The sequence below is a fragment of the Muscardinus avellanarius genome (assembly GCF_963383645.1).
Source record: "Muscardinus avellanarius genome assembly, chromosome: 8".
Taxonomy (NCBI): domain Eukaryota; kingdom Metazoa; phylum Chordata; class Mammalia; order Rodentia; family Gliridae; genus Muscardinus; species Muscardinus avellanarius.
This window is the reverse complement of record NC_137794.1, coordinates 84,308,996-84,323,514: the sequence shown is the minus strand read 5'-3', so window position 1 is coordinate 84,323,514 and position 14,519 is coordinate 84,308,996. Positions and strand designations below refer to the sequence as shown.

At 39.6% G+C, this 14,519-nt stretch overlaps 1 protein-coding gene across 13 annotated transcripts in view; it reads left to right on the top strand.

Moving 5' to 3' along the window:
* EPB41L2 (erythrocyte membrane protein band 4.1 like 2) overlaps window positions 1-14,297 on the top strand; it is a gene marked incomplete at both ends in the record, with an annotated part of 91,482 nt that extends 77,185 nt beyond the window's left edge. For 4 of the 13 annotated variants that reach the window (XM_080699761.1, XM_080699760.1, XM_080699759.1 and 1 more), the window contains 5 exons: window positions 3,959-4,522; window positions 6,422-6,544; window positions 8,580-8,678; window positions 10,176-10,256; window positions 14,190-14,297. In XM_080699761.1, the coding sequence (XP_080555887.1) occupies window positions 3,959-4,522; window positions 6,422-6,544; window positions 8,580-8,678; window positions 10,176-10,256; window positions 14,190-14,297 (975 nt within the window). Of the gene's footprint in view, window positions 1-1,577; window positions 1,749-3,703; window positions 3,758-3,958; window positions 4,523-6,421; window positions 6,545-8,579; window positions 8,679-10,175; window positions 10,257-14,189 lie in introns of all 13 variants that reach the window. The other 9 variants (XM_080699755.1, XM_080699750.1, XM_080699762.1 and 6 more) reach the window with 8 other exon arrangements.
* Between the last annotated feature and the right edge of the window lie 222 nt (window positions 14,298-14,519).

The following is a 14,519-nucleotide window of genomic DNA, read 5'->3' as shown; positions in this document are numbered from 1 at the left end:
CCCATAATATGAGTTTTATAGATTTTTAAAAGCAACAATAGTGTCTCACTTAACAAATAAATAAACTGAATTTTCAGAATGACTTTGAGTGTGAACAATTTTGAGAGTGGAGGATATTGTGTATCCTCTTATGTGTTTTGAGAATTATGATAACTTGTATAAAGTATTCTCATGAGTTTAACAGAGTTTACCTAGACAACAGTTTGAAGGTAATTTTGAAGGTATTTTATTGAATAACTAAATGCACTTTTAAAATTCCCCAGTGATCTCTTACTATGAAGAACTTCCTTTCTACTCCCACTTTCAACCTTAGGGATGATATAATGATGGGGATTGTAATTGAGCAGAATTAGTCTGGAAGCTTTTTTGTCCCTCCTGAATATTGCAAGCACATACCCTCTTCCTCTTCCTCAACCCTCCTAGCTCACTGCTGAAGGGGCATTAGGCAAATAATATGCATTTGTTTTTAATTTTTATTCAAAATACTTTTCTAATATGCATTTTGTCTTTAAGATATTCTGTTTTTGTTTTTGCTTTTTATTTGTTTTTTTAATTCTTTATTCGTGCATTGTAGTCATGCATCTTAATGGATACTAGATGGTAGAGGCATACATGCACATATCACTTATTTATTCTGACACATTCCAATAGGGGGAGGACTTCATGATGGCGCTCTCTACTGGTATTCCAAGTGTCAGCCCTCAGCTTTCCTACTGTCACCTCAGAAGGGTTAGGAATCATTATTAAGGTCCAAAAAGTGAAATTTAAATCTGCTTGAATAATTTTTTAAGGACAAAGGATTTTCATATCGCTCAGTTTTCATAAACCTCAGTTTTCAGCACTGAGGTTGTCTTCTAACTTTAATTTTTTAACCCATTATTTTTTGTCAGAAAAGAAAAAACAAATTTTTCATTCTCTGGCATTCCTAGCATGTCCGAGGGAAATTACTGTGGGTTGCTGTCAAGAATGTTGCACAAAGTTGTTTGCAGAGGAGCTGGAGCCTTTAGGAAACTACTTACACAGAAGATGGCAGGTTAAGTGGCCCTTGGAGGGATGGCAAAGCTTGCAGGGCCAGAGTGCAAGGGAAGGGCCAGGAGGGGTGGGTTGCCACGCCCTGGCACAGAAAGAAGGATTTCAGTTGTGGGGATCACTGAAGGGATCATTCTGGACAGAGGGAGGCTCGGAAGTTGCTTCAAGAAATGTGCAATAGTAGACTGTGTTCAGTTTGTGATAGTTTCAGTGATAAAAGGAGGATTTAAAAAATTAATTCTTTTTTTTTAAAAATGCATCTGTTGGTGCATTACAGCCTCACAGCGTAGTGCAGTTCATGGTGATGGCGATGTACATGCACACAGCTAACTAATTTAGGTTACAGCTACCAAAGACTTTTAAGCGAGTGGAAAAGCTGGCATTCAGGCAACCTGCAGAGGCCTTCTACAGAAACTTCAGAATTCTTCTTTCATTTTATGCTGTTCTATTATTCTTCCTTGTGTAACCTTTCCTTTCTTCTGATAGGTCACTGCTGTCTATTCTGATGTATTGTTAATTCTTTGCTCTTCCTTTTCTGACCTCTCTAGAGCCTAGAAGAGGAGATAACATCAATTTTGTTTAGTGGAAAGGGCTTTTCTGATAGCAAGCAAGCCACCTTCCCTTCAGCCACCACTTGGACAGCAGAGGGCGCAGTTGTGATCCCTAACGCGCCTCTTAGAGAAAACCTTTCCTCTTCGCCCTTCTCACCCTCGCCTGAGGTGCATTTTACTTTGTTTCCCCTGTTACTAAAAGCCACACGTGAGAATGATTTTTATTTTTTGAGTATTCAAGCCCCTTTCCTCTGGTTCTTTCATTGGTGAAATTAACCCTTCGTGGGAGAAACATTCAAGAAACAATGGCTGAATTTGGACATGAGGAAAGGAAATACCAATTGGATGTTTCTCCTGCTTCTTATAATCTTCCCCCAGCCCCCACCAAAATGAAAAAAACTGCCTAAATTCAGAGAATCATTTAAATTATTAAGGCCCAGAGCCCAAGTTGTTAAAAGCAGAAGGAAAGTCTTAGCCAAGTAGAAACTAAGTCGATTTTGCAGTTAAAGGTTTCAAAACCCAAATTGCAGGCATCTTCTAATGATTTGTTATTTTTTAAATTCCATTTATATGGGAAAAACTCTAAGTACTTGCCAGACTCAATGAAATAATTGTTTCTGAATGACCCTAAGGGATTCCCTGAACTTGGGCAGAACCCATCCAGCCATTTGAGGTTAAGTAATAATAGCAATAATAATTCACTGACTTGTAATAACATGAAATACCTAGTCTAGAAATGCTCTCATTATTGAATATCTTTATTTATAAAGGAGTTTATAAGTAGTGAGTGATAGTTAAATGTTGCCTTCATATCAAAATACATTGAGTTCCTTATTTAATGTCCAAAACCTTCAGATTTACATAAAACTGGAAGGATGATTCTATAGTTTTGCCAATCACCTGATTTACATGGCATGAATTTTTAGCAACTCAAACATGCCCTTACCATGCATTTAAGAATAACAGAACAGACCACAGTGAGTGAGTATATGTTAATACGTGCTGCAGAGAAGTGTGCTAGTGGAGCACCTGTGGCTCTGGTTGCCCTGTTGCTTCGTTGATAACAAATTCTTGTGTCTATTATGACACTGACTTGGCAGTTTCATAACAGTTAGCGTCCAGAGGGTTCAGAGCCCTTCTGTGTTTAGCGTGGAGATACCATCTTGAATAAATGGGCTACCGTTTCTTGCTGAATTATTTTTAATTTCGATCACTAGTAGTAGTGGATGTCAGAAAGTTGTGCTTTATTTATACCAATGTAGAGTAGTTTCTCTTATAAGTATATTAATTTGCAGCTTTGAAAAAAGTGTCTGCCCTGGTTAGTAATAGCACAGCATTGTAATTTGTACTACTAAGATATTTGGTCAACAGGTATTTATTAAACATTTAGATACTATATTACTCAATAATTTAATTTACTCCCAAGAAGCATGTGTTTCCAAAGGATAGGAATGAGCATCTCTGATAATGAATTTCAGATTTCAAAGATGCTAGTGAAGGAGCTAAATTCTAAGAGAAAGCATTTGGGGCTCTCGGCATCCACCCTAATCTACAGCATTCCTTTTGCTGATCGATAATACAAGTTGGAGTGATTTTAGCCATCTCTGAATTGAACATATTTATGTTAATAACTATCTGAAGCCAACCATAATTTTACCAATCAAAGCTGTTTTTTTTTTTTTAATTACCAGTAAAAAATAAAGGTGCCATCTCCTTGATGCTCTATAGTGGAATCAGGGGTCCAGGCCAGACTTTAGGGTGTGATAAAACCAAAACTGTTTTTCCAGTAAGTTTAAAAAGCTTTCAGATTGGTCCCTTAAAATGGTCCGATTGACCCTTAAAATGATCACTGTTGAAAACCATGTACAACTACATGAGCGGAGCTTCCAGGTATAGCTATGATGAGAGGGTTTCTTTCTTGGGCTGGCTGTTGTGTGTTTTTGCTTCTTTTTGCAAGCTTTTTGGCATTTGTCTTGATTGTCCTCCATGTGACCTTGAGTGGAGGTTTCTGTAGCTGTTCATTCTTGCCGTTCATTCTGTGTTTGCGGTCAGATGTGTGTGTTGGTGGTTGTTGAGGTGAAACCTTATTGATTTTGTGTCCTCGGTTGCTTTTTGTTCCGCAGACACGTGCTCCCGCGTCAGAAGGGCCTTGCACTGGAGCCAGGGATGCCGCGAAGGTTCTCCCCCTTTCCATGTTAACACCACCGCCTGATGTCACTCACCCCTTCACATTTCCCCCGCTTCCCTTCCAGTCAGCCATCATAATCATCTTTGTTTTTCCTCCATGACATGAATCTGCCATCAGTCAATTTGGGTTTCCGTTGTTTTTATTCATTTATATATTTTTGTTTCCCCTCATCCATCTTTTCTCCGTACAGAGTTCACATGAGACTCTGAATGTAGTGGAGGAGAAGAAGCGGGCAGAGGTTGGGAAAGACGAAAGAGTAATCACTGAAGAAGTGAATGGTAAAGAGATCTCACCTGGGAGTGGTCCTGGGGAGAGCCGTAAGGTGGAGCCTGTGGCCCAAAAAGACTCCACCTCCCTGTCTTCTGAGAGCAGCAGCAGCAGTGAGAGTGAGGAGGAAGAAGTGGGAGAGTACCGGCCCCACCACCGTGTGACGGAGGGCACCATAAGGGAGGAGCAGGAGGAGTGTGATGAAGAGGCGGAGGAAGAGCCCAGCCAAGCAGCCAAGGTAGTAGAGAGGGAGGCAGCAGTGCCTGAAGCCAGCCCAGACAGACACGCAGGTGCCAGTGTAATCCCGGTAGAAGCAGTGGCCCAGGAACATGTAGTTGCCCAAAAGCTATGTGGAGAGAAGAGTATAAACGAAGGCACTGTTAAGCAAGACCTGAGTGAAGACGCAGAGGAAGAGCAGCAGAAAGTTAACGGAGAGGTGTCTCATGTTGACATTGATGTTTTGCCACAAATTATATGTTGTTCAGAGGTAAATGGGAGTCTCAACCGTAGAGCTCTTTCTCAGGTGGAGAACACCTGCTTTTCTTCTCAGCATGTTCTCCCAATTCTCTTTCAGCCTTTTCAGCAAGAATCTGATTTTTCTCTTCTGGGAAGAAAGGGGGAAGAAATGCTTTAGAGTACCTACCAGCTCAGCCCATGGTCTCTGGCTTCCTTACTGCAGCGGGATCACTGCAGGGGCAACTTTCCTACAACCACCACATCATTTTTCCTTCTCATTTCATATTTAAATTTTTCTTTGCATGTTTTTGGATGCTTCCAACTGTCTTTAGTTGCACTGCTTCCTCAAACTAAATGCCTTTTTTTCATTGATTTAATTAGAGAAGTATATGTAATGTTAAGATGGTCAGTGTGAGTGGTGTGTGGCTGATGTGACTGGATGTGACTTTTGGACTCATTCTCTCACTTTTCAACTGAAGATTTTTAGAACCAATGGCAGGCTGTGATTACCACAATGCTCTGAACAAAACGGCCTGCAGGGATGAGAGCGGTATTTCTTGAATACCACTGTGATGCCTGTTTTTAGATACAGGGACTGTGTGGTTTGGTTAACAACCGTCTTTCTGTCCCTTCTAGGCAGCCAGGGGCTAAACTGTTCGCTAGCAGGGTACCCCCTCTTCTCATTCTGTCCTCATAACATTGGATTATTTGCAAGTTGATTATATATATTGTGGCTTATCTGCATTGGATACAAGTCTTTTTCTTTTCTCTCCCAAAGAAATAATTTTCTAATCTTCTTAGATTAAGTCCTGGTTATAAGATACAGTATCTCATTTGGGAGTTAGGCTGGGGGAGGTTTTACTTCCATGGGAACATTTCTTGGTTCTAAACTGCCTACAATGTAGGGATTTAACCACATTTGCTCTCTAGTAGGGTGGAAAATCTTGAAGTGACTTGTTTTGAAATTATTAAATGAATTTTTATGGTGTTACTTTTAAACTTTATGTTTTACTTCAGAGAAGATGTTCTAAGAGCCTTTGAACTATTTATTTTCTACATTCAATATACAGTTGTTGTTCTTAAATAGTTATACCTGCTAGGAATTTTCTGTCAAAGAAAGTACCATAGTATTTTCATAGTGGTATTATAGTCTGATCTAAACAAACATTCTCAGCAGACTACCATGTTAACAGCTATCGTACATTTATGTTTTAAATTGTTCAAAGCATTAATGCAACATTGATGAGGTAATTTTACATACCGCATTTTAATGTATGTGATACAGAAGAAACACTGCAAATTTTAGCCAGGTATAATTTGAACAATCACTTCCAAGATGTCCTTTCTGAAAATGGTATCTTTTGGGAAGAGGGTCACACGTTAGCCTGTCTCCCTGGCATGCCAGTTAAAAACAGCGAGCCTTCACACAAACCCTGTGATTCTTTAATCTGCAGTAAAAATAGACATAGATTACTTTAAATAATTTATTCTGTTTTTCTCTTCAGTTTTATTATAACTTTTACACATATGTATGTGTGTGTGTATGATGTATTTGAAGGGAAGTTTTTCTTTTATATCTTTTGTGCGGTGGAACATATGTATGTCAGTGTAGTAGTCTGGCAACCACCAGGATTTTAGGAGTAAGATAATGTAGGGAGTTGTCATTTAGTTCATTTTTCATGTATAAACATACATGTACCTATATACATACATATACCTGCATATGTATGTGTGCGTGTATGATGTATTTGAAGGGAAGTTTTTCTTTTATATCTTTTGTTTCTTTTAAATTATTTGCCTTTATTCTTTTTTCCTCTGTGCATGAGTGTATGTTTGGATATGTTTCTTACAGTTATGTTTTGGAGGTTCCTTTAAGCACGTTTACTTGTTTACCTCTAGGATTTATTTTTCCCTTCCTTTTCCACCTCAGCCACCAGTGGTAAAAACAGAGATGGTAACAATTTCTGATGCCTCACAAAGGACAGAAATCTCCACCAAGGAAGTCCCCATTGTCCAAACCGAGACCAAAACCATCACATATGAGTCTCCACAGGTACAAAAGCTCGAGACTTGGACTGTTTGAGTTCGTGTCTGCTCAGTCTGTCTGTTTCTGTCTCCATGGTGTTTTCCTGGCTTGTGTGATCCTGACTTCGACTTCAGCTTTACACATCTCAGTTTTATAACTGTGCTCCAACAATAGCCTGCCTCGCTAGGTTGTTCTCTTAGATTGTGACAGAGAACTGCAATCAAACTTTTGTGACCCAGTAATTATGGGGAAACCATACATATGATTATTTTGTACCAACAGTGTAAATACTGTGCCTATTACTGTAAGGCAATTCTGGCTCACTTTTTTATATTGTTTGCATATACAGATCGTCTTGCAGAATTTACTAGATTTGATCTATTTTGTGAATTAGTAGCACGTTGGCTTCTTTCCCATATTCCAACTCCATGAAAACAGACCCATTTAATTCATACTTGATTGGAAGAACACACACATACTCCCTCATTTTAGGTTATTTTCTTGAGATATCTGTATTCATTTTTGTGTAACCTGTGATATTATGTGTCTTACATCATTATCATGTCTGTGTGTTTAATTTAGGTCTTCAGAATTGGTTCTGTAAAGATTGGAAATAAGCATAAAGATGTCTAATCTTAAGAGTAACTAAAAAGGGAAAGTGTTTATCATTTCAAAATGGAACTGTTTGAAAATGTGTATGATAAATATTTTATCTACTGCAAAGTTTAACCTTCTCTGGTGGGATTGTATCATGGTGGAGGATGGCAGGTTATCACTTCTCAAAATATTTAGGCTGAAACGATCTCATTGGTAGAGCACTTGTCTAGCATGTGCAAGGCCTTGGGTTTGATCCCTAGCACTGCCCCTCCCTCAATAGGTGCTTGGTTGAAACATTTTCTAAAGTTACTTCAGGCATATTATACATAGGTGCATAGACCCCAGATGAGCACAAGTGGGTTTCTTATGAATAGGTATGCATAAGTGCTCTCATAAAGAAATACAGGTCCATGATATAAGTTTGGTAGAAATTTCTTATTAACTTAGAAAGGCTATAGACTTTCTGGTTATTTCTTACATCGGTGCCAGGAAACAAAAAGCAAATACATGTGATGATCTTAACATAAACTGTTAAGGCTATTAATTTGCTTTATTATTTACCCTGGAAAACTTTAGATCATTCTACCTCCTCCAATGTCAAAGGAACAAGTTAAGCTGGGCGTGGTGGCGTACGCTTGGAATCCCAGCATTCGGGAGGCTGAGACCGTAGGATCACGGTTTGCTGACAGCCTTAGCTACTTAGTGAAGCCCTCCGCAACTTAGTGAGACCCTGTTTCAAAATAAAGAATAAACAGGGCCGGATGTGTAGCTCAGAGATTAAATGCCCCTGGGTTCCATCCCCAGACCCACACACACACAAAAGGAAAAGGTTAAAATCTATTTTAATATATGCGTATGCATGAACTTTATATATTATATATGTAGAGAAAGTGTATGTGTAATACATTACTGAAATATAGGTACTCATTTATATGCTCATAGCATGCAACTTATAATAGGAACTATGTAGTTTTAAAAAAATCTAGAGATAGGCAGTAATCAAATCTCTCAGGTTAGTGTCAGGCTTTGTTGCTTAGTAATCAGAGAAATATTTATTTTTACCCACCTGTGCTTAAAAACCAGTAATAAACTCAGCATTTCTTGTCACTGTGGAAACTTCTCTGTTGGCTTCCTAGTGTTCTTTTCTAGCTTCTGTAAATGTCCCTCAGATAACTTCTTCTGACCTGTGTAGCCTTTGCCCCCACCTCCTACTTCCTTTCTTCTTCTTCTCTTTCTACCCACAGGGTTTGCTTCTCCACGAGCATTTAGCCTTTGCCTTTCCTCTGTTTTAAATGCCAGCCACTCTCCTGGACCTAAATTACCGCCCCAGACACACAGAGAGCAGGATAGCATCTTCTGCAGAATCACATAGATTTTAGAAGATGCGTTTCTGCCGGGGAGGGGTGCTCTGACAACATGATGGAAGTTAAGCATTGCTTTGTATTTTTCCCCCAACTATTCAAAGATTGATGGCGGGGCTGGTGGTGACTCGGGCACGTTACTGACTGCACAAACCATCACATCTGAGTCCGTGTCGACAACGACAACCACACACATCACCAAGGTAAAGCAGTCCAGGGGATTCCCAGGGAGAGGATGGTACATCGCAAACATGCTCTTTTCTGAACCGTTTCTTTGTTCTTCTATACCTTTTCAAGTAATACACAGATGCTGCCAGTGGGATAAAAATGCCTCAATTTGAAGTGTACAAGAAATTAGGCTCCATTGACACATGTCTTCAAATCAGTTAAAATTTTGTAAAGTACAAGGGGGTAAAAATATGTTATGAATAGCTATGTTATGAAAGCTACACAAAGACAAATAATAAAATTGTAAAACTTCATTTATTTAAGATTATCAGTATGTTGATTGGGAACATTGCCCTAGTTCACACTGTATAAATGTTTAGTACCACATAACCAGTATGGTTTCTGGCTTGCCCTCATAAATACCACGACCCACTCTAGACCTAATGAAACCCCGAAGGGTTCTGAGAAGCTTCCAGGTGATTCTGATGTGCTGAAGTTATCCAATTCCTAATTTAAGTCTTATTTTCGAGTATTTCCTTTTGCCTTTACACATTTGATTATTGCCTAATGGAATCCTTTGTACCTTTTTCACCCCATGTTTCAGCAATGATGAAAAAAATAGAAGACTTTAAATTTCAAAGTGCCACATAAATTGTGTCATTGATGCTCATTTGAATGTATAGTTATTAGAGCTAGTGATAAGTCTTATTTCTTCTTAACAATAAAATGTCATTACTTGTGACTTAGTGTGTAATTCTTCTGAGTTGTCAAGGTTGGATATGTTTGCCCATTGTCTCTTTAGAAAGGCAGATGATCTCACTGTCTCCGGTGCACCTGGGCGGTCGGCTTGTACCCTGGCCAGTGACTGTGAGGCCGTGTAACCGGGGCTTCGCTCCTGGGTCCCACCACACAGCAGTGCAGCCATGCTCTGTGCCACGTGCACAGCTGCGCATAGAAGCTGTGATCAGATCAAACAGTGAAAATCTCACCTGCCTTCCCTATTGGAAACCAAATCCAATTTCTATTTCTCTATTGCACCAAACTAAACGAACAGAATCACCAAATGAATTTGTGTGACTAGCACCTAGCAGTCAAAATTGTTGGATCAAACAACTTCCCAAACCTAAAACAGATACCTAAATTGCTTGAATTACTGGTAATTCTACAAATACCAAACAGTTATTTCTTTTTATTCTCCTTTTCAAGAATTGGCCAATTGGGAGTGAAGAAAGTTATAACAGTATTTCAGCAGGACTACTTGGATTGAGCAATTTATTTCTTAATAAATCTTGATAAATTAATTGTAAGGTTGCTTTCAGTTGAGGTATAATTATAGAAGCTATAACTTTATTAGTAGGGTTCTCTATTGAACTTAAAAATACAGCAAAGAAAGCTCCTAGGACACCAGTCTTCCACCATTCAGTACACATGACTTTACGATGAGCAGAAGGTCATGGTGGGTTCCATCTCTCTTTTTTTTGTTAACATGTTTTAGTGATTGCTGTTTTTTTTTTTCTTTTTTGTGACTTTAGACTGTAAAAGGTGGAATATCTGAAACAAGAATTGAAAAACGCATCGTGATCACAGGAGATGCAGATATCGATCACGACCAGGTAGAGCTTTTAGGTTCTAGTTCTGAAAGTGACCTTGTGTATTTGCCAAGGTTTACATCTGTCTTCTTGTTACGTCCCTGTGTGAACCTCTCAGTACCTCCTGGATGAAGCCCAGCTCCTGAGCATGGCACAGACACTTCCCAATCTGGGCATAGCTCGTCCTTTCCGCTTTCCGGACTCTGCATCAGCAGAAAGCATGGGTTGCTATTTATTTCCCACTGGCTTTATGTGCACTTTGGGGTCAAAGTAATCTGGAGGAGTCCTGGCAGCAGCAGTTCTGGTGCTCATGTAGGCCTGGTTTAAAGATAAGTCATCAAATACTTAAAAACAAACGGCAGTTTATTGACACTGACATCCAAACACTGGTGGGTGGGGGGAGCCACCAAGCTTTCTCATTCCTATTCTTAGGAAATTTTCAAGTGAGTTTTATACCATATGAAAATTTGGACTATTTCCTCTTAGGTGTTTTTCCCTGGTACTGTTATTGGGTTAGAGGAGGGAGGGGTGATAATCTACAGTCTCTTACAAAATGAAAATTTACAACAATTTTATTCTGCAAATGTTTTGAGAGTCATGCATCCATTTTCATGTTAAGTTTGGCAGAATATATGGCAATATGCAGGTAATGAATGGAACTGCTGGAGAGCAGCTTTGATTTTAGACCAAAATCCCAAGCTATGATTTTGTTTTGTTTTCCAAGTGGTTTTAAAATGAAGCCAAGTATTTTCCTTTTATAACAACTGGAAGACAAGAAAAGAAGTGTTCAATGGGCTATCTCAGCTGGGAGTGGGAGCAAATGATAGGTACCCACCTTTGAACATAATACTGACCTCAGGAAAGAGAAACTGAGAGGAAAGAATTTTTTGCTTGAAAATGGTTCTGTATACGATCAGGAAAAAATGGATTTTCTTCATGCCTAAGAAAAAAATTACTCATTTTTTGACCTTTGTAAACATGATTTTTATGTATACATTTCATGATATATATTTTTTAATTCCTTGAGAGTTATTAATGATTTCAGAGTTCCCCTGGCTCTGAATTACAGCTTAGCCATAGAGATTCTTAGGAGCTGACTAGTACATTTAACCTGCAAACCATGGAAAAAGAATTGCCTGTGTGGAAACCAAGCTCCAGTTTCTCATACAAGAATCTGTCTACTGCTGTCCACTGGGACACTCTCGCGTCCCCTGATGTGGAGCTGGAGCAGCGCTGGTTCTTACTTTTGCCTTGGAACTCTCTCAGTAAGCATCTACTGAATCCCTGTCATGTGCTAGGTGGGCGCCCACTTCCGTTGGCACGAAATGAAGTCAGACTGGGGCATTCCCCCACATTGGTTCTCCTCCCCACTCTGCCATCTGAACCTAGGCCCGTCCAGGCTTTCGAGTGTCACTTTTCCAGTGAGATTACTTAGCTTTCAGTGTCTGTGTTTTCTTTTGCCTTGTGGCCTGTTTCACATGAAAGCTCAGCTCTAGGTAGTACTGATTTGGAAAGGTAAGTATAAATGACATGGTCTGAAACGTAAGTACCCACATAGCATGTTTCTAACTGTAAATAACACTGATGACCCCACAACCCCCGGTGTTGCTGTGGGGGACACTCGTCTCCTGGTTATAGGGCTGGGCTTTAGCCTTTTAAAAACTGGAATCAGTGCTGGGCGTGGTGGTGCACACTTGTAATTCCAGTACTTGGGAGGCTGAGACTGGAAGGTCACAGGTTTGAGGCCAGCCTCAGCTACTAAGTGAGGGCCTTCGCAACTTAGTGAGACCCCATTTCAAAAAAAGAATAAGATTGGGTTGGGGATATAGCTTGGAGGTGGAATGCCCCTGGGTTCAATCCACAGTACTGCAAAAACAAACAAAATGGGGTCAGATGGCCAAATAAAGAGAGTAAAGGTTGAACTCTGTCTTATTTAGTGGTAGGATGGCAGAAGTGTTTTAAATAAGATTCATCGTGGCTTCCCTTGTATTTGTCACCAGAAGCTTGTGATCAGATGACAGAACTTTTTAAAAGTAAATGGGGAAAGTTCTCCCCTATCAAAAAGTGATGTTGGTAGCCAGGCATAGTAGTGCACACTTGTAATCCTAGCATTTGAGAGGCTGAGTCTGGAGGATCGTGGTTCATGGACAGCCTCAACTACTTTGCCAGGCCCTTCGCAACTCAGTGAGACCCTGTTTCAAAATAAGGAATAAAAATGGCTGAAGATGTAGCTCGGAGGTAGAATGCCCCTGGGTTCCATCCCCAGTACTGCAAAAAAAAAAAAAAAAAGTTGGTTATGTAGTGACATTAATACTGTTAATACCTTTTCGGTTCTTTGCTTACATTACAAGGAATCTTAATAAAAGAAGGAAATCTTCATCTTGGGGAAACAGAAAAAGAAGGAAAGGAAGGAGGAGGGAGGGAAGGAAGGAAGGAAAGAAGGAGTAGACAAATCAGAGAGGCTCACTCTTCTGGAAATTTAGCTGGCTGCTCCTTTACTCTGTGCTGGTTATAGGACTCGTAGCTCCATACCAGGGATAGATAAATTATACTACAGTTGCTCTTCAGAATGTATTTTTTTTCTAATAAAATAATTTTTCAATTTGGCAGTCATCTCACAATCCTTATTGTTGCCATAACAATTTAACATTTAATAGTATTTAATTTCTTGCTGTGATATTATGGAGTGAAAAGTATTGTGACAAACTTGATTTTAAATATATGTGAAGATGTTTCTAGCAATTTTGGGTATTTTCTACTTTATTTGTAGCTTTACCATTTTTCGATGGAATGAGGCCTAGGACTTTGTTTAGTATCCTTACACCTGACAGAAACTATAATGCAAATAAGAAATACAGTTGTCCCCGTAGGCAGATGACAGAGTAGAAAGAAAAATCCCAATGCTTTTCTCAAACCCATAGTGTCTTATGAGATAAGCTATTCTGTGTCCTAGATTTTTTAAAATTTAGAATTCCTTTCTAAATTTGTTTTATGGTGTTCCGTTTTCTTTCTCCCTCACACGTCTTTGTAAACAAAATTAGCAGTAATTAAGAAAATCTTGCCCCACTTATGGAAAATAGGATATTTCCACAATGTCACAATACTTTTATAAAGTTTACTTTTGCATAAAATGCAGAACAATTCTGCATTCTTACCTTATGATCCAGGGAAGAGACAAGAAGTTCTGGGTCAGCATCCTGGGTCTTCCTATGGTCCTGCCTCTCACTGGCTACTTGGCCTTGAGAAAGTTCCACTAACCTTTGGGTCTTCAAGTTTTTCAGCTGTAAGATAGGGATCTGCACTTGATAATCTCAAGGTTCGTCTCTGTGTTCTCTTTAGCTTTGCTGATTATGTACAGTTATTGCTGCTCTTTTCAAAGTTCTGTGTTCTAGAAGCTTATAAATGTTTTTCCCACAGCATTTTAATTTAGTAGACACTTTAGTTCAGATAGTTACTGAAAGAAGACCAAGGTGAGCAGGCCTGGTTCCCAGCCTTGGTGTTTCCCACAGTTGGGTGATAGCTAGCTTCACTGGAGCGCGCATATCGGACACTGTACATGGCTGCTTGACTCATTTCTTCAATTCATACAGCAAAATTTAAAATGGTCCTTATAGCCGTGGCATTAGTTTCAGGTTATAGCAGAATAACACTCAAGACTCAGAGAAAGAGCTGCTTTCTCCAAATCTCATAGCGTGAGAACAAGCCCCATAGTCAAAGCTAAGATGGTTTTTCTTCATGTGTCATCATTTGAACGTGGACCAGAGAAGTGGGAAGTTTGGAAAAATGAGAAGCATTTGATACTGTGAACAGTAGTGATCCCAGTCTGAATTGCCCTGTTTCCTTAAATAAAGAAATAAGACCATCTTGGCTTGAGCTGGAGTCACAGTTGATGAGTACGCATGTGTTTTGCCTTCCTGAAATGGAACCTATACCTGTGTTCTCTTCTGGTCCTGGCAGGCACTGGCTCAGGCAATCAGGGAAGCCCGAGAGCAGCACCCTGACATGTCGGTCACGCGAGTGGTAGTGCACAAAGAAACAGAGCTGGCGGAGGAAGGGGAAGAGTAAGGAAGGTAAGAGTGCCATGTTTGTGGCCTTTCTTGTGGCCCTTGTCATCTTGTGAACTAAAATTGCCTGTCAGAAACTTTGTTTTCCATGGTATGTGGAATTTTTCCAAGTCTTCTCATCCCAAATGCATTTGCTTAGGTACATATAGTTAGAAACTCTGTGGCCTGTTGGGTTTTTGGTGTCAATAATTATGATGTATTCAGAGATGACCAGTAGTTAACA